Source organism: Rhinatrema bivittatum, chromosome 4 (genome assembly GCF_901001135.1).
Source record: "Rhinatrema bivittatum chromosome 4, aRhiBiv1.1, whole genome shotgun sequence".
NCBI classification, from domain to species: Eukaryota; Metazoa; Chordata; class Amphibia; order Gymnophiona; family Rhinatrematidae; genus Rhinatrema; species Rhinatrema bivittatum.
The window spans coordinates 175,834,492-175,859,757 of record NC_042618.1 but is presented as its reverse complement, the minus strand read 5'-3'; the positions used below and the strand labels follow the sequence as shown (position 1 = coordinate 175,859,757).

At 46.6% G+C, this 25,266-nt stretch overlaps 1 protein-coding gene across 1 annotated transcript; it reads left to right on the top strand.

The window, feature by feature from the left end:
- The first annotated feature begins 220 nt into the window (after positions 1 to 220).
- Positions 221 to 6,010, top strand: SOX9 (SRY-box transcription factor 9). Its single transcript, XM_029599269.1, has 4 exons — positions 221 to 444; positions 677 to 1,130; positions 2,627 to 2,880; positions 3,401 to 6,010. The coding sequence occupies exons 2-4, from the start codon at positions 700 to 702 to the stop codon at positions 4,174 to 4,176; spliced, it is 1,461 nt and encodes a 486-aa protein (XP_029455129.1). The 5' UTR covers positions 221 to 444; positions 677 to 699; the 3' UTR covers positions 4,177 to 6,010.
- The last annotated feature ends 19,256 nt before the right edge of the window (positions 6,011 to 25,266 follow it).

Here is a 25,266-nt window from a genome sequence, read left to right as displayed (position 1 = left end):
ACAAAAAGAATAATTTGCTTTCCAGATTATCACCCAAACCCAGAAACAGAAGCAGCGCGCGCGGCCGCGCCGGGCTCTCCTCGGCGTCCCCTCTTTCCGGGCTCGGTCTGGCCCCGCCCTCGAGCCTGAAGCAACCAATTAACGCAGCGCCGGCCCCCGTGCGGGCCTGATTGGTGTAAAGTTTCTAAGCTGCAGTGGCAAAGGGGGGCAGTATTTATTGCCGCAACCAGGGAAGGCGAAGGGGCAGTCGGAATTGAGCTCAGCCGAGCAAAGGACTTTTCTTCTAAAGGAGCGAAAAAAAAATCCCAAAACAACAACAACAACAAACCTCCAACCCCAGACACCAAACATTGCACTTTCTCTTTCAGCGCTGACTTGAAAAGCAAGGACTTGTGCCCCCAGGAGTCCCAACCTCATGCTTTTCGCTTCTTGCCCAACAGCCTGGTTGGTTTTGGTTTGTTTTTTTCCCCTCCTGCCTTTAATCGCTGCTCGGCCAGTGCAGCTCCCCCGCAGGAGCGCAAACTTTCCTGCAAACTTCTGCCGCATGCCGCCTCCTCCCTCCCCGGGCACGTTTTGAACTCAGAGCTCAGGCACTCTCCGAGGTGCGAGCGCGCGGCTGCAACTGCTCTTTATTTTATTTTATTTTTTTTTTTTTTTGCTTTGATTTCTCACCTAGTTTACCCTTTCCGAAGTTTTCGCATGAATCTCCTTGACCCCTTCATGAAGATGACCGAAGAGCAGGAGAAGTGCATCCCCGGCGCCCCCAGCCCGGCCATGTCCGAAGACTCGGCGGGCTCCCCCTGCCCCTCCGGCTCCGGCTCGGATACCGAGAACACCAGACCGCAGGAGAACACCTTCCAGAAGGGCGACCCCAGCCTGAAGAAGGAGGCCGAGGACGACAAGTTCCCCGTCTGCATCCGAGAGGCCGTCAGCCAGGTGCTGAAGGGCTACGACTGGACGCTGGTGCCCATGCCGGTGCGGGTCAACGGCTCCAACAAGAACAAGCCCCACGTCAAGAGACCCATGAACGCCTTCATGGTCTGGGCGCAGGCTGCCCGGAGGAAGCTGGCCGACCAGTACCCGCACCTGCACAACGCAGAGCTCAGCAAAACCCTGGGCAAGCTCTGGAGGTAAGTCTGCCCGCCTCCCCCCCCCCCCCCCCCTCATCGCTGCTGTTATTCGCATTATCGGGCAGTGGTTTTCTCGCCGTTGCCTTTTCCTTTAGCCATTTTCTGTATTACCGTCGTGCCGGTACAGTTAGCCGTAGCGGGATGTTTCTAACAGCTGCTTGGCACAAGTCTGCCTTGCAGTGTGGAGTCAGCCTGCTGAGCTGCAGTCGGATTCCCTGTGGGGTGCAGGGGTAGCAGCTGAAGGAGGGAGCTGGGGGATTTTCTGCTGCTCTTGAATTCGGCGGAATGACAGGGGGGGGGGGGGGGGCTGCGGCTGAAACTAAAGCAGGGAGTGCGCGCTGCAGGGAATCTTTTTGTACGACTCCTGCCAGATCTGCAAGGGGGGGGGGGGGGGGGGGAATCGCAACTTGAAGGGAGTCTGAAATAGGGTAGCCTCTTTCCCATAAGTTGCACGTTTTCTTGCAGCTGAGAGCAAGGATGAGAGCCAGCTACGTGGGCTGTGCCGACCCCCATGCAGATCTCAGTGGGAACGGCTTTCAGGCAAGGGGAGGGGGAGCAAACTGGTGGCCATGGTGCTGAGAGGGACGGACAACAAGCAGTGTAAGAGAGCTGCAAAAGAGCGTCTGCTGCTGCTGCTGCTGCTGCGTCTGCAATCTCTTTAGTTAAAAAGCAATTGTTGCCCTGACTCTTTGGTTTTGGGGTTGGCTTCAGTAAATCACTAGGTAGGAACCCTTACCCGGTGGGGGAGAGAGGAAGAGCTAAGCAAGGTTCATTTGGAGGGTATCTGCTGGGTGGGGGAGCAATGAAAGGAATCCGCAGAAGGAAAGGGAGGGTAGGGCGCCTTCTAGCACTCCCTTTGTAGAAGTAAATGTTCTGGAGGCAGCCGGGACAATGGGATCACAAAACGTTTCTCATCTCAACGTTTTCTTTTTTTTTTTTTTTATTATCCGTTCATTGTGTCTGTGCGCCTTATTCAGGGCCAGGGGTAGCCAAGGATTTTTCCCACTGAGAAAAGATCCTAATAGTACGGCTGGCCCAGAGATCAACAGAGAGTTTCCCTGGGTGTTTTGAGGGCAGGAGGCCCTCTTGTCAGTGAGCCGGGAAAAAAAAGGCATATGAGCAGTGTATAGAAGCTGCACTTTTGACTTTTAGCGAGGTTACCAGTTCCACTTCTGCAGAGAAAGAGCTACCAAACCAGCATGGCTTAGAAAGATAAACCACACTCGTGCTGTGCCTCTGCAGACATTACAATTAGGCTCTTCAGCCAGCTTTGTACTGTCTCTGTAAAAGCAGAAACCAGGCTTCTTCAATCCCCCCACTTATTTGATAAGCAAACACTGCCCCTCGCTTGGTCTGTTCTTAGCTAAAGGCTACCCTCTCATCTGCGCATTTCAGTGGGCGATTAAGCCAAACTCTCCCCCTCCCTCAAGCTGAAAAGCTTCCCTTGTAGGCATGGAAGGGGGGTGGACTGATAGGTTTGCTGCTTTTTTGCTCAGGTTGCTGAATGAGAGCGAGAAGCGCCCTTTTGTGGAGGAGGCTGAGAGACTGCGGGTCCAGCACAAGAAGGACCACCCCGATTACAAATACCAGCCCAGACGGAGAAAGTCGGTGAAGAATGGCCAGGGCGAGCAGGAGGAAGGCTCTGAACAAACCCACATTTCCCCAAACGCCATTTTCAAAGCTCTGCAGGCAGACTCCCCGCAGTCTGCTTCCAGCATGAGTGAGGTCCACTCTCCCGGGGAGCATTCTGGTAAGTACAGACATTTTGAAAAGTTTCCAAGCACCTGTGGCTTTTGACCTATTTGCCAAGTCTCTTCAGCAGGCTGTGGTGACGACTCCTTTTTTTTTTTTATAACAGTTTCTCGAGATTCACATTGGATTTGAATTCCTTGGAATATCTAGGAGAGGGGTGGGGATGGGGGCGCTGAGCTTCTTTTAATCCTTAATCCTCTGCAGTTTTAATAACCAAGGGAAATGAAATCTCGGGTTAATGATTTGTGAAGTTATCAAGCGTTATATGACACCTTCTGCTAGCACGGCGCTTTGCTTTAGCTTTCAGTGGCTAAAGGAGCTGGTAATATAATATGTGTGCATAGAGGACGGCATATAAGCTTAAATAAGACAACTTCAAACTCAGCAAAAGTTAATCCATGCTATGAATTAAATTTAAGAGAAAACAATAATTGAAAGCCCGATTTACTAAGATTATTATTATTTTATTTTTTTTAAAACCATTCTTTTTTTATTTCCATTTTGTTTTGTTCCTTCAGGACAATCCCAAGGGCCACCCACTCCCCCCACCACCCCAAAAACTGATGTTCAGCCTGGAAAACCAGACCTGAAAAGAGAAGGGCGCCCTCTGCAGGAAGGAGGAAGGCAACCACCGCACATTGATTTCCGAGACGTGGACATTGGGGAGCTGAGCAGTGATGTTATCTCCACCATTGAGACCTTTGACGTCAATGAGTTTGACCAGTACCTCCCACCCAATGGTCACCCTGGAGCTCCAGCCACCCATGGTCAAGCTGGCCAAATCACGTACACCGGCAGCTATGGAATCAGTGGCACGTCGGCCCCGCAGACGGGAACCGGCCATGCGTGGATGCCCAAGCAACAGCCACAGCAGCAGAGCCAGCCGCAGCCTCCGCAGCACACGCTGACCACACTGGGCAGTGAGCAGGGCCAGGCCCAACAGAGGACACACATTAAGACGGAGCAGCTGAGCCCTAGCCATTACAGTGAGCAGCAGCAGCACTCCCCTCAGCAAATCAACTACAGCTCTTTCAACCTGCAGCACTACAGCTCCTCCTATCCAACTATCACTCGCTCCCAGTACGATTATACTGACCACCAGAACTCCAGCTCCTACTATAGCCATGCTGCCAGCCAGAGCTCTGGCCTCTACTCCACTTTCACCTACATGAACCCCACCCAGCGACCCATGTACACCCCCATTGCAGACACTACAGGGGTCCCCTCTATTCCCCAGACCCATAGCCCTCAGCACTGGGAACAGCCGGTCTACACACAGCTAACCAGACCGTAAAAAGGACAGCCTTCTGACTTTAACTTACAAGACACTGAGCGAGTGATCATTCCAGAGCAACATGTGGCCTTCTGCACTACAGCATTCTTTCCAAGTGGCCAAGGCTACCTAGCTGAGAACCAGCAAAACTCAATGTGGTACGGAGAGAGAGCACATTCCAACCCGGACATGATCTTCATTCAAGGCAAGCAAGGTGAAAAAGTTTGAGAAAAAAAAAATAGCAACCAACTACTTCAGTCTTTGCTTGTGTTTGAATTTGTAATTAAATTTTTTTTTTAGCAGTAATTGAAGGAAAACAAAATCCTCTGTGAGGAATATTTTCTACTTTAAAGATTTTAGTATGTACTGTGTATGATTCATTACCATGTTTGTGGGGATTTATACATTTATTTTTTAGAGAGATTTTTTTTTTTCTATAACTAAAAGGCTCTTATTGTTCCAGCAACTAAACTACTCTGTAATGAAGCAGTAGAGGCAGCAACCATTTTTTTTTGCAATCAAAGGTATTTTTGTACAGAGATGTCTTGTTTTTCCTTATCTCTTCTATCCATGTAATACCAAAACCGATAGGCCACTGAGTGGCCCACAGCGTTGCCATGCCCCCATAGGAAACTTGCTGCTTCTTTCAGGAACTGCCCTTTTTACAAAAATAGTGCCTGCAGCAAATATACAGCTGTAAACTTTTATTTTCTCTAAGCAGGGAGAGGGGCCGGTTTTGCATCTCGCTGGGGGGGGGGGGGGGGGGGAGGGAGCGGGCAGGGCATCAGTGATGCGTGGTTTGCCTAACGCGAGTAAAATGAGGCTTTATTTTTGTAGCGTGGAAGCAGAGATCGAAGTTGCCAGCTCACGCAGGTCAATCCGAGGTAGGCTGATGGCAGTCTAGGGTTTTGCCCCGTTGCATGTATGGAATTGGAGACCTGCCAGTCTTAAGAGAAATCAGGATGACATCTCCATTCGTGCGGTGGAGCAAAACCGTGTGCAATGGAGCAAAGTCGAGACTGGATCAATCTTTTTGGGTTGGCTTGGGCGAGTTGGTGACCCACAGAGAATCTATTTTTTTCTACGACACCATGAGCCTTAAAAACCAGTGCTAATGAAAGCACTTCAATATTCTTGTATCGAGTCCCGTGGATAATTGCTATGTTCTATTTTTTACCCAAGTGCCCAGTTCTTCAGTAACGCCTTTGACTTGAGGGCAGAAGTGATGTCTGTTACCTCCTCCATGGCAATCAGAGGCAGGCTGGACAATTCCACAGCTGGAATCCTCCTTCCTCTCTCATTTCCTGCCAAGGCCCCACATGGGCCAGATGTGCTAAGCATTTTTTTCCCATGGTCACAAAAAGGGAGAAACCCCCCTTTCAGCATATCTGGCCACATGTGATGAACAGATGCAGAAATCCCTCCTGTAGGCTTCTTTGTGGAGTCCCGGAATGCAAACACTTAGTATACCTTTGAGACAGTCAACACTTTTTTTTCCCCTAAATTATTTATTTTGTAAGAAAAAATATTTTTAAAATTAAAAAAACAAAAAACAAAAAAATTTCTTTCCCTAACTCTATAAAATGTCTTTCAATATTATTGGGTTTCTGGCTTCTTCCTTGAAATTGTATCAGACATATTGTTAAATTATGATTTACCTGTAGTCATCCTTTTATTTATCTTTTCGTCTATGAAAAAATACGAAAAACAATGTTCCTTTTTCTGTTCTTTTGGAATCTGTTTCCTAGGTTTGTACAGATGTCTTTTCTTTTCTTTGTTTTGGTATGTTTGAAATAAACTGGAAATATTGTTTCTCATGTACAAAGCAATTAAAAAAAAAACCCAACATAGCACATGTGATGTGTCACTGTATCATTTACGGTGTTTTAAATATTTTTAAATTATTGTTATTTTAATGCTGTAAGCTGCGTCCATGGGCAGACTTGTGTGACATGAATGAGGAATGTGCACTGTCCAGCCTTAAGCAGGATCTCACTATGTTTCAGCTCCCACCCTCCCACTCCACAAAAGAAAAAGGAAAATATCTGGCACTTCTGTCTGTCCAACTATAGTCTAATGGTTTAAAACAAAAACTACTTACAAATATTTGCTGTTTTGTTTTTTTTTTAATTTTAAAAGGGTGATATATTTGTATCACTATCAGCAGCCATTTGGAAGCTCAAAACCTCAACAGCACTTGAGCTAGGGTACTTTTTAATTTCCCTGTAAAAGCAGAACTTAAAAAAAATTTCCATAACAAACCTTCAGACATTTTATATCGCATTCTTAATCCTTAGTTGTTTTTTGGGGGAGGGGGCATTGTTTAGGGGGTTTTTTTAGGTTTTATTTGGGTTTGTTTTTTTTAATCCCTTCATTCGTTTCAGTGGAACTTTTAACTTTTATTGTGTATTATAGTTTGCAATAAATATAAATTCCATTAAAGATTAAACACTACCAGGAGTATTCATTACTGTCAAAAGTAGTAGAGATGCCGTACGCTGTGGGAGCCATCCCTGTGAGTACTTGGCAATTCTTCCTTGCAAGCTGTGAGTCTGAGAACGGTCCTCCCTCAATGTGCCTACAAGCAGGCGCAAGACTCCACAGCACGGAGCTGTTCCCGGGAGCGGGGGAGAGGAAAAACGCGGAGATGGAATTTTCAATTCTATGGGCATTCCATGCATCCACAATGAAAAGGGTGGTGGATGCATGGACTGGCCTCCAAGAGGACAAGGATGGTAAGTGAAGCCAAAAGAGCATGGGATAAACGCAAAGGATCCCTAGTGGCTAAAGGATGGTGAAGAAGAAAAGGGTGATCTGTATTGACTAGGGTAACCTGCACAGAACAACAATTACCCTAAGGCTAAAATAAAAAATAATAATACAAAAATAAATTGCTGAACATCTGGATGCATGGCTTGGGTCTTTTTCTGCCGAAATTTATTAAGTTATATTTCCCATGGAAAAATTACCCACACAGAAAAGAGGTGCAGCTGTCCATGGGTACTTTCTTTGTGAAATTGGGTGCAAAGTCCATCAATAAAATAGCATTCACAAAGTGTCCTATTACAGGCTAGTTTTTCAAACAGAAAATCAAGATCTTGTTTCTAATTTGCCCCGGTTTGGGTTTGAGTCTTTGTAGGTTGTAATACCTTTCACAGGAAAAGCAAAAAAAAAAAAAGAAGAAGCTGAAGTGTGTGAGTTTTCAAAGCCACCTGCATCCCTTTTATGAGATAAATCCATTTATTTAAACAGGACCCCACTGCCTCTAGTTTAAGAATAACTAGTTTATCTAAGAGTCCTGGTTTTCCTTCAACTATTTCTCTTACCTCTTGTGGCCTCACAAAATGCAAAATGACTGGTTTTGGTGATCCGTGGCAATGGATTGATCTTGCAGTAAATGCAGTAAATGATGCCTCTAGCAGCTTCCAACAGACTAAAATTCAGTAACTCCAGTGCTAAAGAGTATCCTGGCAGGAGTAATACCCTGGATATGGATACTGGCAAAGTCAAACCAAGTGCAATTCCCACACTGTGTTCTCCAGCTCCCCCTAGTGGCAATATCATTCAGAGTAATAGCACATTGTAATCCTTTAATATTAAAAGATAGCATTAAATTAAAGTCACTTAAGTATCCAAGAAACCCTATAATATGAAGCTTAACTCTCTCCATTCCTCTTGCTTTCATTATACAATAACCAAAATTGTTAAGGCCTTATTTTCATGAAAATCTTTTGCCACTTTCTACACAAACTTGGGAGACATTTCTTTCTCTTGTACTGAAAAGTTTCTGGATTCTTTACTGATTTGGTTGCTTTTACTAGGCCAAGAAAAGAATCATCCAGAGATGCAACTGGACATGAACTTTCTTAGGCTGGTCAAATGCAAGCTTTTTCAGCCTTCAGGGAAATCTAGCTTTCAACAGAACTATTGCAGCTACCAGAATTGTAAACTTACAAAATGAAAAATGTGTCGGAATCTGAGATACAGGAGGATTTTTCAGGAAAGTCCATATAGCAGATGTTTAAAAGCAGGATCTTGGTAACAGGCACAGGATCAAATATCTGACATGATGGGGTCTGTGCTGTACTAAAGGTTTTCACCTTTGTGACTATGGACAAAGTGCCTACTACTTTGGTTCCATGGTGATCCAATCCTGGTTTCCTAAACCATGTTTCATATTATACTATGAAACAATAGGACAAGTGCAGGTCCCTACTATTTCCATATTAATTGCAATAATGCTTGAAGGAGAATTAAGACATGAAGAAAAGTTTTCTCAAATATTCCAAACTAGCCTATTCAGGTAAGTTCAAGGCCAGAGACATTTCCATGAAACATGCCTTTTTTATTTTTTCTGCCTGCACTGTGCAGTAGGAGCTTCTAGGGGCCCAGTCCCTGCACTTATTGTACAGCAGGAACTCCCAGGAGCTCAGACTCTGCACTTATTAGACAGCAAAAACTCCCAGGAGCTCAGTCTCTGCACTTATTAGACAGCAGGAACTCCCAGGAGCTCAGTCTCTGCACTTATTAGACAGCATAAACTCCCAGGAGCTCAGACTCTGCACTTATTGTACAGCAGGAACGCCCAGGAGCTCAGTCTCTGCACTTATATAGCAGGAACTCCCAGGAGCTCAGTCTCTGCACTTATTAGACAGCAGGAACTCCCGGGAGCTCAGACTCTGCACTTATTGTACAGCAGGAACTCCCAAAAGCTAAGCCTCTGCACTTATTAGCAGAAACTCCCAGGAGCTCAGACTCTGCACTTATTGTACAGCAGGAACTCCCAGGAGCTCAGTCTCTGCACTTATTATATAGCAGGAACTCCCAAGAGTTCAGTCTCTGCACTTATTAGACAGCAGGAACTCCTAGGAGCTCAGTCTCTGCATTTATTAGACTGCAGGAACCAGTCTCTGCACTTATTATATAGGAGGAACTCCCGGGAGCTCAGTCTCTGCACTTATTGTACAGCAGCAACGCCCAGGAGCTCAGTCTCTGCGCTTATTAGACAGCAGGAACTCCCAGGAGCTCAGTCTCTGCGCTTATTATATAGCAGGAACTCCCAGGAGCTCAGTCTCTGCGCTTATTAGACAGCAGGAACTCCCGGGAGCTCAGTCTCTGCGCTTATTATATAGCAGGAACTCCCAGGAGCTCAGTCTCTGCACTTATTAGACAGCAGGAACTCCCAGGAGCTCAGACTCTGCGCTTATTAGACAGCAGGAACTCCCAGGAGCTCGGTCTCTGCACTTATTAGACAGCAGGAACTCCCGGGAGCTCAGTCTCTGCACTTATTATATAGCAGGAACTCCCAAGAGCTCAGACTCTGAGCTTATTATATAGCAGGAGCTCAGTCTCTGCAGTAGGGATGTGAATCATTTTTTGACGATTTAAAAAAATCGTCAGATATTTTTTAAATCATCAAAAATCGTCAGAGTTGCGATACAATAGAAATTCCCCCGATTTATCACGAAAAATCGTAAATCGGTTGAGGGGGGAGGTCGGGAAAACCAGCACACCAAAACAACCCCTAAACCCACCCCGACCCTTTAAAACAAATCCCCCACCCTCCCGAACCCCCCCAAAATGTTTTAAATTACCTGGTGGTCCAGTGGGGGGGTCCCTGCGCGATCTCCCGCTCTCGGGCCATCGGCGCCATTTTGGCTGCCACTAATATAAATGGCGCCGATGGCCCGATAAAAAAAAAACCCACCCGACCCTTTAAAATGACCCCCTTGACCCCCCCCCAAAACCTTTTAAAATTACCTGGTGGTCCAGCGGGGAGCGCAATCTCCTGCTCTCGGGCCATCAGCTGCGTTAATAAAAATGGCGCCAATGGCCCTTTGCCCTTACCCTGTGACAGGACAAAGGTAGCGCCAACGCCATTTTGAATATTGGCAATACGTCCTGAGTGCAGGAGATCGTTCCCGGACCCCCGCTGGACCCCCAGGGACTTTTGGCCAGCTTGGGGGGGCCTCCTGACCCCCACAAGACTTGCCAAAAGTCCAGCGGGGGTCCGGGAGCGACCTTCTGCACTCAGGCCGTATTGCCAGTATTCAAAATGGCGCCGGCGCTACCTTTGCCCTCACTATGTCACAGGGGTGACATAGTGAGACAGCAGGAACTCCCAAGAACTCAGACTCTGCACTTATTAGACAGCAAGAACGCCCAGGAGCTCAGTCTCTGCACTTATTAGACACCAGGAACTCCCAGGAGCTCGGACTCTGCACTTATTAGACAGCAGGAACTCCCAGGAGCTCAGTCTCTGCCGTTATTAGACAGGAGGAACTCCCAGGAGCTTGGTCTCTGCAGTTATTAGACAGCAGGAACTCCCAGGAGCTCAGTCTCTGCACTTATTAGACAGCAGGAACTCCCGGGAGCTCGGTCTCTGCACTTATTAGACAGCAAGAACTCCCAGGAGCTCAGTCTCTGCCGTTATTAGACAGGAGGAACTCCCAGGAGCTTGGTCTCTGCAGTTATTAGACAGCAGGAACTCCCGGGAGCTCAGTCTCTGCAGTTATTAGACAGCAGAAATGACCGGAGCTCAGTTTCTGCGCTTATACAGCAGGAGCTCAGTCTCTTCCCTTATTATATGTTATGGTTATGAGGTGTTGGAGTGATTTCTTGGGTACTGCGGTGATGGCCACTCCCTCGGAGAGGAGCCCCGTGAGGAACCGCAGTACTAGGCTAGACTCTATACACGCAGACACAGAGAAGTTGTAATTATTGTACAGCTCGATGGTAATGCCCGGGGAGCTGGCAGCAGTGGAGGTAGCCCAGTGAAGTAGTCCAGGGGTCTTCAACAGAGGAGACAGTCTCACACTCGAGTAGAGGATAGGCAGCGCGGCGTAGCAGGGACAGGTTCTGGATGTAGAACGGAGCGCTGAAGCTGAAGACAGACTGAAAGGGTTAGTACGCACTGAAGCAGAAGCTGTAAAGTTGAAGGTTCAGTCAGGCAGAAGTTGTTCAGTGGCAGGCACCAGATTAGGGAGAGCAGGCCCTCGAGGAGTGAGTACCCGGTGTCCCAAGATAGGTAGCTGAAATAGAGCAAAAGGGCCCCCGAGGAGCGGGTACCCAGGTTAGAGAAGAATAACCCGAAGGGCAGAGAGAGCTTCCTGCGACACCTGGGAAGCGGCAGAGCAGCTTAGACCGGAGGCAATCCAATCCTTGCTAACTCAGTTTGTTAGCAAACGAAGGGCAGGCTAAATACCAGGATGTGATGACATCACTCGGAGGGGACGCCCCTGAGGTTCCCGCCATGATGTGGATATAGATGTGAGTAGGCCCTCAGGAAAATCATGGCAAACACCGTCGCCGTTGCCGATCTGTGGACGCCGGAGAGCGCGACATGAAGACGTGGCAGCAGCCATCTTCCCAAGGCTTGAGGAGAGAGAAGGAAGAAAGGTGAGGCACAGAGGTCGAAGCCATCTGAGACCAACGAACTCAACATTATACAGCAGGGGCTCAGCCTCTGCACTTATTGGACAGCAGGAAGTCCCAGGAGCTCAGTTTCTGCACTTATTAATGTTGCGAGCACGGAGGTGCGGTCACTTGCTCTAGTGGGATGTGAGTCCTTGGACCATGGCGCGGCTCAGGGAGGAGCCCCAAGACATGCATTGTGGGAGGTGAGAGTGTCCAAGCATGGGCTGGAGCTGGAAAAAGGCTGGACCTGGATCAAGATGTGGAACATCAAGGAACTGGAACAAAGCAGGGTCAGACCTCCACTGGACCTGCTCACACAGGTGAGACCCGTCAACACAATGCTGGTCTCAAGAGTATCCCTCCAGCCACTCGATAACCCTTCCAGATCCACCGCTTGGGAACGACGAGTGAGTGAGGCCAGATGGAGGATGAGGGCAGGAACAAGACGAGACATGGAACTGAGGAACTTGGAAGACTCAGACGAGGATTCAGGATTCAGGCACTAGTACAGGGTGAGTACTGCACTGTAGCACACCCTACACAGCCACCCATGGCTGGTCGTTGACCACGCCAGAAGCGAAGCAGACTCCAGACGAGAAGGTGAAGACTTGGAACTGGAAAGCATGATGAAGATTCAGGAGAGGCCTAAACCGAGGCGCATCCTACACAGCCACCCGTGGCTGGTCGCAGACCACGCTGAAGCGGAGCAGGCTCTGGCTTGAGTCTAGGGCATGGATGGAAGCAGGAACAAGGAACTCTGAAGACCAGAAACAGGATTCAAGATTCAGGATTCAAGGATTCAGAACTCGAATTCAGGAACAGGCCACGGATTCAAAACACAAGGGCCTTCCGGAGGCTTGCGCTACAGACATGAAGACAGGCCTTGTGCCAAGAAGCGCCCTACACAGCCCCCCATGGGCTGGTCACGGACCAAGATGGTGGCTCGCCAGGAAAGGTGGACGAGAGGGAAACCTGGAAGCGGGACAAAGAGACAGAAGCTGGAACATCAGGACCAGGACAGGAACATCAGGAACTCGGAACATCAAGAACAAGGAACATCAGGAACATGGAACAGGTGACAAAGGAGCTCTGACGAGGAACAAGACCAGGAACATCAGAAATATCCAACGAAGAAGACCAGGAACATAAGCATCATCCAACGAAAAGCCATCTAAACATGAGGAGACCACAGAGGACCTTGACCGGACAGAAGAAGCATGGACGACTATGAAGATCCGATGCAAAGGCCTTGAGGAACTGAAGTTGAGTCCTTTTATAGGACCGGTGAAGGAACAGGCTGATGACATCATCTGTTGGGGGCCTTGGGCTTTTTCCGCCGCTGGCCCTTTAAATATTGTAAAGAGGCACGCACACATGCCTATGCAGGGCCCGGGAGAGGCAGGAGCGGAGAGACCACGTCAGCGGCGTTCCTGCGACGAGGAGAGGCACAGTGATGGTGGCACCAGGGCTGCGTAAAGGAGCGATGCTGGCGATTTCCTCTGCCACGCAGGGATAGTACTGGCAATGGCTCTTTCTGCCGCGGATGACGGTAGCGGCTTCCATGCCGCGAAGAAGTGAAAACAATAGGGTCAGGCCGCAAAGATGAAGGGAAAGCGGTCGGGCACCAGCCCGACCAGCACAGAAGGTGACAGGCGGCTCGCAGGATAGGCTCCACAAGCGGCATCGTAACAATTAGACAGCAGGAACTCCCCGGAGCTCAGTCTCTGCACTTATTATAGAGCAGGAACTCCCCGGAGCTCAGTCTCTGCACTTATTAGACAGCAGGAACTCCCAGGAGCTCAGACTCTGCACTTATTAGACAGCAGGAACTCCCAGGAGCTCAGTCTCTGCAATTATTAGACAGCAGGAACTCCCCGGAGCTCAGTCTCTGCACTTATTATAGAGCAGGAACTCCCCGGAGCTCAGACTCTGCACTTATTGTACAGCAGGAACTCCCAGGAGCTCAGACTGCACTTATTAAACAGCAGGAACTCCTGGGAGCTCAGTCTCTGCACTTATTGTACAGCAGGAACTCCCAGGAGCTCAGTCTCTGCACTTATTAGACAGCAGGAACTCCCAGAAGCTCAGACTGCACTTATTATAGAGCAGGAACTCCCCGGAGCTCAGTCTCTGCACTTATTATAGAGCAGGAACTCCCCGGAGCTCAGTCTCTGCACTTATTAGACAGCAGGAACTCCCAGGAGCTCAGTCTCTGCAATTATTAGACAGCAGGAACTCCCCGGAGCTCAGTCTCTGCACTTATTAGACAGCAGGAACTCCCAGGAGCTCAGTCTCTGCACTTATTAGACAGCAGGAACTCCCAGGAGCTCAGTCTCTGAAATTATTAGACAGCAGGAACTCCCCGGAGCTCAGTCTCTGCACTTATTAGACAGCAGGAACACCCCGGAGCTCAGTCTCTGCACTTATTAGACAGCAGGAACTCCCAGAAGCTCAGACTGCACTTATTAAACAGCAGGAACTCCTGGGAGCTCAGTCTCTGCACTTATTATATAGCAGGAACTCCCAGGAGCTCAGATTCTGCACTTATTGTACAGCAGGAACTCCCAGGAGCTCAGTCTCTGCACTTATTAGACAACAGGAACTCCCCGGAGCTCAGTCTCTGCACTTATTAGACAGCAGGAACTCCCAGAAGCTCAGTCTCTGCACTTATTATAGAGCAGGAACTCCCTGGAACTCAGTCTCTGTACTTATTAGACAGCAGAAACTCCCCGAAGCTCAGTCTCTGCACTTATTAGACAGCAGGAACTCCTCGGAGCTCAGTCTCTGCACTTATTAGACAGCAGGAACTCCCAGAAGCTCAGACTCTGCACATATTAGACAGCAGGAACTCCCTGGAACTCAGTCTCTGCACTTATTAGACAGCAGGAACTCCCAGGAGCTCAGTCTCTGCACTTATTAGACAGCAGGAACTCCCAGAAGCTCACACTCTGCACATATTAGACAGCAGGAACTCCCAGGAACTCAGTGTCTGCACTTATTAGACAGCAGGAACTCCCAGGAGCTCAGTCTCTGCACTTATTAGACAGCAGGAACTCCCGGGAGCTCAGTCTCTGCTCTTATCTTTCCCAGAAGCTCAGTCTCTGCACTTATTAGACAGCAGGAACTCCCGGGAGCTCAGTCTCTGCTCTTATCTTTCCCAGAAGCTCAGTCTCTGCACTTATTAGACAGCAGGAACTCCCGGGAGCTCAGTCTCTGCTCTTATCATTCCCAGAAGCTCAGTCTCTGCACTTATTAGACAGCAGGAACTCCCAGGAGCTCAGTCTCTGCCCTTAACATTCCCAGAAGCTCAGTCTCTGCACTTATTAGACAGCAGGAACTCCCAGGAGCTCAGTCTCTGCACTTATTAGACAGCAGGAACTCCCAGGAGCTCAGTCTCTGCCGTTATTAGACAGGAGGAACTCCCAGGAGCTCGGTCTCTGCAGTTATTAGACAGCAGGAACTCCCGGGAGCTCGGTCTCTGCACTTATTAGACAGCAAGAACTCCCGGGAGCTCAGACTCTGCACTTATTAGACAGCAGGAACTCCCGGGAGCTCAGTCTCTGCCGTTATTAGACAGGAGGAACTCCCAGGAGCTCGGTCTCTGCAGTTATTAGACAGCAGGAACTCCCGGGAGCTCGGTCTCTGCACTTATTAGACAGCAAGAACTCCCGGGAGCTCAGACTCTGCACTTATTAGACAGCAGGAACTCCCGGGAGCTCAGTCTCTGCACTTATTAGACAGCAGGAACTCCCTGGAACTCAGTCTCTGCACTTATTAGACAGCAGGAAAACCCAGAACCTTAGTCCCTGCATTTATTATACAGCAGTAACTGCTAGGGACTGCATAATTTTGTGTAGGAACATTTCTTTTCAGAAGACTGTTAACACAGAAAGGTTCTATTTTGTATGGGGTTCTAACACTTCCTCACAGGTCTTTTGAGGGAATATTAACAACAAAAACAAGAGGAGGAATTTTTTAAGAACTCATTTCCTGCCAAAGGTTCCTGGATGAATTCAGGTAAAAAGAGTCTCTAGAAAGGTAAACTTGCCTGAGACAGCATCCAAACCTGTTCACCCACTCACTAGTCTCTGTATCCTGCTCTCAGATTCCTGCTTGAACTCACATCCAGATGTCAGGAAAGAGCTAAATTTTAAGATCACGCCAGGGTCCAGTCACGCTTCAGTGTCTGGAAGTCAAACAACAGGAACCCAAAATATATTGGGACAGATGCTTTTTATACTTACCTGTATGGTCTAAATTTGTGTCATAAAGATTGCTATCTGGACAGGGAACAGACTTTAAAGGGTTGTCTGGCAGAATTGTATATTAGTTGTAACAACAAATTAGTGCAAAGTCCAGTGGATAATGTGAAATTGGGGAGTGTTTAAATATACTATATGTATTTTTCGTTTTTTCAGGGTTTTCCAAAACATTTCTGGAGACCACACAGCTGGCTGGGTTTTCAGTATATTCACAATGATAATGCATGAGATAAATTTGCATACCTTAGAAACCCATTATATACAAATACATTTCCTGTATGAGCAGTATTCACCTCCAGTCCTTGAGGAATGCTAACAGGTCGGGTTTTTACAGGATATCCACAATGAATGTGCATGGGATACATTAGCATATACGGAGTCTCCATGATAAGCAGATTTATCTCCTGCACATTCATTGTGGATATCCTGAAAACCCGACTGGCTGTGGGGTGTCTCGGGCAGGTGTGGGAAGCCCTGCGATATAGCATTGGATATGCACGTACGTACTGAACAGGCACGTGCAAAAAAAAAAAAGAAAAGATGATGAACTGAAGCGAAATCCTCAGGGGAGGGAGAACCTAACCACCTCAGCAGGTGACTGCCAGACGGAAGATGTGGGCCTGGAAGTTCCTGCAAACCATCTCTGGCTAAATGCTTCCGCTGGTCACTAAAAAGGTGTCACAGCTCACCAAGGGCCCACAAAATTGCACCCCCACTCGTGCACATGCTGCAGCACATGTTCACGCCCAGTACAACATACTTGCACCTTAACATGGATGGCAGGCGACTTCTCCATCTCGCATCTGATTCACCCATGAGGTCCAGGGCTCATTCCATGCAAAACTACGAATAGCTGCAGCCCTGGCAGGAAGACATTTGGATTTCTCCTTCTCCCCCACTGAGGCACTTTCCCAAAAGGCCCCTCTAGTGATATGTATTATTATGTTAGGCGGGCAGTTCCAAACCCCCCTCTCCCCAGAACAGAACATGGTTCCAATGTGTGCCTTTCATTTGCAAGACTCCGCCAAAAATACCCCACACTCCCTACAGCAAAATAAAGACTGAAGGGAAAGCCTCTGTAATTTCACTTTTTTAAACAAGCACTTCTATAAGTTTTGCATTAGTGGAATTCACCCCTGCTGGGGCCTGATGGGTGCTTTGGAGTTTTTCTGGGATTTTTTTCTGGGATTTCATAGGTAGGGTGCAAGAACAGTCTTGGAAAACTCAAAAGTAGGCTCTTTTCTACCTGTTAGCTCCTCTGGAAAGCCACATAATTTGCTACTCCATAAGCATCCAGGTAGTTACATGTGTAAGGCTGCCAAGTGACTCCGGATTTTCAGGACAGGCTGATCCAGACCTGGGTTTTACCCCACTGCCTGCCAAGACTTGTAGTCTTGCTCTTCTTAGGGAATGTAATAGAGAAACCAGACCTGCAAGTGTTCTGCAGGCCCTGGGGTAAACTCCAGAGGCAGTTGGCAACCCTAACCATTACCTCTTGGTGCTTATAAGGCACCATCCTCCCAAGCTACTTTCCTTTTATTTGTATGATCCTTCCCTCCCTCCCGCCTCACTGCTCACTCAGCCCAGCTAGCAAGCTGCTCCCAGTGAAGCAGCAGCTGCTCTTGCTTGGTAGTGTGTTTGTTTGCTTTTTTTTTTTTTTTTTAATTTTAGACCTATAGGAAGATCTCAAAAGCAGATCTCTTCCCCTACCCGACTGCCTGCCAGCAGCATGCCTCTGATCCGGGTGCATGGGGAACAAACCAGGAACACTCTGCTCCCAGACAGCACCAGGAACTGAAGCAAGTTCCTCAGGGGAAGGAGGACTTTAACCGCCTCAGCTGGTGCCAGGTGGCGACTGCACAGAGAGGATTTCACTTTTTTTTTTTTGGGGGGGGGGAGGGGCGCTTGGAGGGACAGGGGAACTCCACTTTCCTCCTCATGCTTCATTATAGTGACAACAAAGCTGTCTGAATGGCTGGAAGGGTCAACCATGGATCTTTGCAAACGTGTCACTAAGTAGACTTTCCCAGAGGAAGTGCTCAGAGAGCTGGCCTGCCCCCTAGACGTGACCTGCACGGTCTTGCCAAGCACCCAGTGCCTGTCTGTGATCCTGCACCTGGGATGCCAGCTCAGTCGATGGCTGTCCCTGGCAGTCTTAGTGTGCAGCTGTAGTATTGAAGGACTCCGGATATGCTACCCAGGTAAGAGCCCAGTCATTCACTTGGCTCTGCATCATGCACATCCTCCAAATACCCAAAGCAGTTGCTAGGTCTCGGTTGGGCCGTCTTGCCTGCTGCAGTCCGCCAGTTGTGCCCCAGCCCAGTTTGCTGTGTCTCTCCCAGCAGCTGGCTTACATTAGAGACAGAGGCGTGGCTGCAGAGCTGAAGCCGAAACCAGGAAAGAGCCAGCCCTGGTTTCACTTCAGCCTGAGGCCAAGCTATCAGCTGCCTGTCTCACAGGGCTGCTGCCAACCCAGCTTGATGCCAGCATCAGGCTGTGATCCAATCCCAGGCTTTGAACCGTCTTCCCAACCTATTCTGCGGGACCGAATCCACCTCGCCTGTTGCTATAAAGATCCGGCAGTAAGAATGCCCCATTTTGGATAAATAGGGGACTGTGTTTATTATTGTCTCTGCCTCTCCAAAAAAAGTTTCTGCATTTGGATGGACGATAAAGATGTATCCTCTGATTATGTTCTTCCTCAGATCACGACAAACAATTACCTGTAGGCATTTAAGTCTCATATGAGGGACACACCTTTATCTCCTGGCGAAATGCACTGCACTGAGCCATGGCTGAAAAAAGGATCTGTTTCTAAAATCCCAACAAAGAGGCTGTTTTTCCCTCAGAAGAGCCCGTCAGCAGCTCTGAGAGACACAGCAGTGGTGCTGTAATATTCCATGGCACAAACCAGTCAGGGGGGGAAATATATCAGGAACATTTTAGATGCACTGAGCAATTACTGAAATAATGAAGTTAACAGATATTGAACTGTGAAAAATTTCGCAAAACGAGTTCCGTGCACAAAAACATGAAAAAAAAAACCAACCTGAAAATCTGGGGGTTTCCTGCATTTTTTGTGGGTGAAGCTCTGTTTATGAATTGTTTCAAAAATTTGCTATTTCACAGGAGAAATGTTTACACATAGTCCATTATGCATGCAGATTTAGGATTTTGCCACCCCTAGACACTGTTGGTGCTGCCCTGTAAGGTCGAACAAAGGGAGTAGAAGGTCCACGGCAAATTCCACAGTTTCCTGCGGCAGTTTAGACATAGACTGTGTGGCGAAAATGTGAAAAATCTGAAGAGCGTTGACCAGCGTTTCCATCTAGTTTTCCAACCTTACTCGTGTCTGCGTAATTTATTTTCTTTTTACCTAGTGAGGAAAGGGTTCTCAAGTATCAGTACTGGAAGGATGGGAAGAGAAGGAGAGATGAGAGGTCCATGGATAGGGGAGAAGAAGGGAGGATGAGGAGAAGGAAAGAGGATGAGGGAAGAAGAGAGAGAGAGGGAGGAAGTCGGAGGGGTTGGGGGCTTTTTCCTGGAACTAAAGAGAAGGGAGATCGCAGGATCTGGGGGATCTGGGGTGAGAAATGGGAAGAGGGAGAGGAGGCAGGCATCCATACCATGCTCTAGTCCTGCTCCTCCTTGCATCCCTCCTCTAACATTCCACCCAAATGGCATATAAACACTCTCTCCACACACACACACACACACACACACACACACACACACACACACACACATCTAACACCAATCCCTTCTCTCTCACACACACTTCTTCTCTTCTCCTCATTCACACAGACACATGATGCAGCTGATCCTCTCCTCACCCCCAGCAATGATGTCCCAACTCAGTTCCTCCTAAATTCTGCGCCAGTCTCCCCCTTCTCCCCCGCCTATCCCTGAATGACAGGAAGGAAGCAGAGGGGCTGCAGTAAGTCGCAGCAGAGTGGCTCTTGTAGGTCCACTCCAGACTTACCCCCTCTCCTCCTGTGGGTTTCCTGGGATTGGTGGGGTTAGATCAGGAAGCAGAGGTTGTCCTCTGCCGAGTGCCATTCAGCACAGCTGGAAGGCAAAAACAAAATTTCAGCCATCCTGCTGCCCCACATTTTTGCCACCCTAGGTACAGGCCTGGTGTGCCTATTGACAAATACCGGCCTCTATGCATTAAATTTTAAATTAATCCACTTCTGTGAAGCAAAAGCATTCAAAGAGTCTCTTTAATTATGAGCTTCACCAAAAATGTAGCACTATATTGTTCTTGCATTCTGTTTTTTGCAAAAAAGATAAACACCTCAGAGAGGTGTAGTTAACTTTTCTTGCCGGGTCACTGTAGCAAACTTTTGGCAAAATGGCCAAAAACCCCACGGGGAATCTCGTGGATTAGTGCATCAGTTTAACAGTTTGAATCGGGCGCCTTCCCCCTCCCCCACAGAAAACTGAAAATTCTGTAAAACATAAATCTAAAGCACAAGAGGAGGGTGGAGTAGACAGCACACACACGGCTGTGTTTTGCATCAGGGCTGCGTCAGGGGGACCAGAATATTCACAAATTTGTATTCTGTGAACAGGAACAAAATGCAGGTCCTGCACTGCACATTATTTTTGAGAAATCAGCAGGCATTTTGTTCCTGTTCACAGAATACAAATTTGTGAATATTCTGGTCCCCCTGAATCAGCCCTGATGCAAAACACGGCCGTGTCGGGGTCCTTCGCTTATACATTATTATTTACTGTGGAATTTAATATTGTGCACAATTGATGTGTGCATTTGTAAAATAATAAATCCGTTTGTTAACTGTTATTGCTCAGTATAATTTTTGCCACACATTATTTTGTTGCTAAACATAAATCTAAAACATAAGCAAGTGCCCTCCTACAAACCCTGATTCTGCCGACCTGGAGACTCGGTGGGAAGAGTTTCCATGCAGCGGGTCCCCAGTTTGATTTCCAGGCTGAGCCTTCCGCATCCTGGGTCAGCTGGAGCTAGAGATGCTAAGGGGGCAGCCTTCACAGCCCCTTGGGCGGGGGAGGAGGGAGAGACAGACACCTGGGATATGTAGAGCCCATGATACAGGGTTCTGGAAGGAGCCTTGCTTGTCTGGCTAGCATCCGCAGGACTGCTACTGCTGCAATGATCAGTCTAGGAAAAAAATGGAAGGGAATGAAGACTCATGGTGCCAGGATTCTGATTATAAGTGAGCCGGAAGAAGGAGAAGAGTGAAACTACTGGGCCTAAATTTAACCCTGACTCGTATGAGTTTCAGTAAACAGCACTGTGCCTACCTTGAGGGCATTATGCTTGAATTCCATGTTTTTTTCCCCTCCCTGGAGATTCTCTCCCTGGCACAGAAGCTGTCATCTTCTGTTTCACCATGGGGAGAAGACTATGGCTGTCAAAACTGCTATCAGATGCTTGCCCACACTTTCATTACCACACTGACACATTTAAATATGCTCATCCGTGACTTAACACAATTGGAATCAATGGGAGAAGCAGAGTCCAGGGCCATGAACAACTATTAGCCCAGTAGGCTTGGGTAAGGAACCCCTTACTGCTAGGCAGGGACAGATTAAGGGTGCTGTGAACCCTGGGTGCTACCCCAACCATGGGCTCCTCCTTCTTCTATTTCCATCTTGCAGTAACAGTTATTAAAATTTAATCCTGAATGTAAACCGGTGTGATATCTCAATTGAGATGAATGTCGGTATATAAAAAAATAATAAATAAATAAATAAATAAAATGTGACCCCTCTAGGCTTGGGCTCTGGGTGAAAGCCCCCATCTGCCGCCTCCCCATCTCCTCTCTCCCATTTAATCTGTTGCTGCTGACAGGAGCTGGATGTGAACAACAGGGACTATATCTCCCCCGTAGGAACTGTTAAGTGCTTTGGCAACTGTTGGAGAGAGTATTTTGGGCTCGATGGACCATTGGTTTGATCCAGTATGGTATTTATTTTCTTATGGATAAAGGAAAGGAAAATAGAAACATTTACCACGCAAAAAAGTTATTTTTATTTTTATAAAGAAATAACCAAGCAAGTTATAGAAGATGCCAGATTGGCTTAATGCTTAAAGCCCTCTAATAAACTCCATTCCAGCCTTCCAGGATTCTTGGTATTTAAAGGGGTCTAGAAGCCCTCTCATCTGAAGCGCAAATGTGGGCAGTTTCACGGGGTCATGAGTATCAGTGAGTTTTAGGGCACATTCTCCAAGGGCACCTGCTTTTATGGTGTCTTTTCTGCTTTGCCAAATTTCACAGTTTACAATTAGGGGTCAACAAACAAGTTACAGGCGAAACCTTTTTATTGGACTGACTTATTACATCTGTGACGAGCTTTCGAGGCTTTACCCCTCTTCATCAGATCAGGTTTAAATAGTGTAACTTCTTGTTATTTCCTGATATAACTCGGGCGACGCAGGAAAGAAGGAAAAACATTTATAGATATGAGCGCTGAGGCGCAGTTGAAGTGTTCAAAATTCATTCTTCGTTACCCCTGCAAGTGTGTGGTTACATACTTAAATCATGTTTTTGTATTTTTTTGAACAGTCACAACTGCGCTTCTTTCTAGATTCTCACCCTTTTTGGATTAAAAAAAATTGTTATCGCTTCTAAAATCTTTTGTTACTAACCCCCCCCCCCCCCCCCCAAATTACTTAATATGGTAGGCTGGAATACGATATAATTATTACATTGTTAAAATTATTTTCACAATTGAAATGTTTTCATTGTATACCGCCTTGTTTTTTTCAATCACAATGTTTATTGGATAAAGTTAAAAAAATGCAATGAAAAAAAAATTAAATAAATAAATAAATAAATAAATAGTGTAACTTCTTCACCGACTTGGTGAAGAAAGGATAGCACACCACGGATATATTAAGTTAGTCCAAGAAAAAGGTTTCACCTGTAGCTTGTTTGCTGACCGTTAACTCCACGTGTCCAAGTGGACTAACAAGGCAACCACAAGTCTTTGCAGAAGCTATTCACACAAAAGTTGAGCATTGCCAAAAAGAGGGTAGAGGGAGAGGTTTTTAAGGTATGTCTGAGAAAGAAATATTTATGAAATTACAGTAAAATTGGATTATACTTAATGAACATTGAAAAACTCACACTCAGTCTGTCTTCCTGTCTCCAACTGTCACTCTCTCTCTCTTTCCTTCATATATGGGGAATTAAAAGTAGCAACACTTAAAGCCTGTTTCTTACAAACTTGTCTCTGGCGCTGCACTTCCTTCACTTCATTCAGAGCACGGGCGATCTCTTCCGCATGTCTGTACACCGCTGTGTTCCCCTTGTAGCACTAGATACATGTTTAGCAGTAATAGTTTCCTTGACTGACTCATCATTGCTCTCTTTCTGCATGTTCTGCCCCTTTGCTACCAGGACTAAACATTTTATAGCATTACAAATCCAGGCTATGAGTGGAGGAAATAAGGGATGAGGGGGAAGCAGTGGCTCCCCCGTGGTCTGATATATGGAAGTGCCATCTTACATAATATACACCTGAAAACAAGGGGGGCTTCTGCACTCCAATATAAAAATTGTGCCAGTGCCCCATGCTATCAGTTTTCCATATATTTGATTCTTTTCCTTTGCTGCTCTTTCCTACAATAATAACTGTGCATGTTCCATAATATTCAGCCTCTGTTTGCTATTGTTACAATGTTTTTTTCTCACACAGTATGACGTGCCTAGTTTCTGGGCAGTGCAGCCAAAAACTTTTATCTGTTGTTATTTATTTAGATTTATCTCATGCCTTTTCAGTGGTAGCTCAAGATGAGTTGCATTTTTTCTGCTTTATTTTTATTTTTTCTTCTAGTGTTAGAGTGCACAACACTTTTAATTAGCATGCATTAAAATAATTGGCGTGCACTAATCGAGACAAATGAATGCATGAATTCCACACATTAAGAAAGGTGGAAGGAAGGCAAAACGATTACCGGCATGGTTAAAAGGTGAGGTGAAAGAAGCTATTTTAGCCAAAAGATCTTCATTCAAAAATTGGAAGAAGGATCCAACAGAAGAAAATAGGATAATGTATAAGCATTGGCAAGTAAAATGTAAGACATTGATAAGATGGGCTAAGAGAGAATTTGAAAAGAAGTTGGCCGTAGAGGCAAAAACTCACAATAAAAACTTCTAAAAATATATCTGAAGCAGAAAGTCTGTGAGGGAGTCAGTTGGGCTGTTAGATGATCAAGGGGTTAAAGGGGCACTTAGAGAAGATAAGGCCATCGCGGAAAGTTTAAACAACTTCTTTGCTTCGGTGTTTACTGAAGAGGATGTTGGGGAAATGCCTATACCAGAGAAGGTTTTCATGGGTAATGATTCAGATGGACTGAACCAAATCACGGTGAACCTAGAAGATGTGGTAGGCCTGATTGACAAACTGAAGAGTAGTAAATCACCTGGACCGGATGGTATACATCCCAAGGTTCTGAAGGAACTCAAAAATGAAATTTCAGACCTATTAGTAAAAATTTGTAACCTATCATTAAAACCATCCATTGTACCTGAAGACTGGAGGGGGGCTAATGTAACCCCAATATTTAAAAAGGGCTCCGGGGCAATCCAGGAAATTACAGACCAGTTAGCCTCACATCAGTGCCAGGAAAAATAGTGGAAAGTGTTCTAAATATCAAAATCACAGAACATAAGAAAGACATTGTTTAATGGAACAAAGTCAGCATGGCTTTACCCAAATCTGCTTCACTTTTTTGAAGGAGTTAATAAACATGTAGATAAAGGTGAACTGGTAGATGTAGTGTATTTGGATTTTCAGAAGGTGTTTGACAAAGTTCCTCATGAGAGGCTTCTAGGAAAAGTAAAAGGTCATGGGATAGGTGGCGATGTCCTTTCGTGGATTGCAAACTGGCTAAAAGACAGGAAACAGAGTAGGATTAAATGGGCAATTTTCTCAGTGGAAGGGAGTGGGAGTGGAGTGCCTCAGGGATCTGTATTGGGACCCGTACTTTTCAATATATTTATAAATGATCTGGAAAGAAATCTGTCAAGTGAGGTAATCAAATTTGCAGATGATACAAAATTATTCAAAGTAGTTAAATCACAAGCAGATTGTGATAAATTGCAGGAAGACCTTCTGAGACTGGAAAACTGGGCATCCAAATGGCACATGAAATTTAATGTGGATAAGTGCAAGGTGATGCATATAGGGAAAAATAACCCATGCTATAATTACACAATGTTAGGTTCCATATTAGGTGCTACAACCCAAGAAAGAGATCTAGGCGTCATAGTGGATAACACATTGAAATCGTCGGTTCAGTATGCTGCGGCAGTCAAGAAAGCAAACAGAATGTTGGGAATTATTAGAAAGGGAATGGTGAATAAAACGGAAAATGTCATAATGCCTCTGTATCGCTCCATGGTGAGACTGCACCTTGAATACTGTGTACAATTCTAGT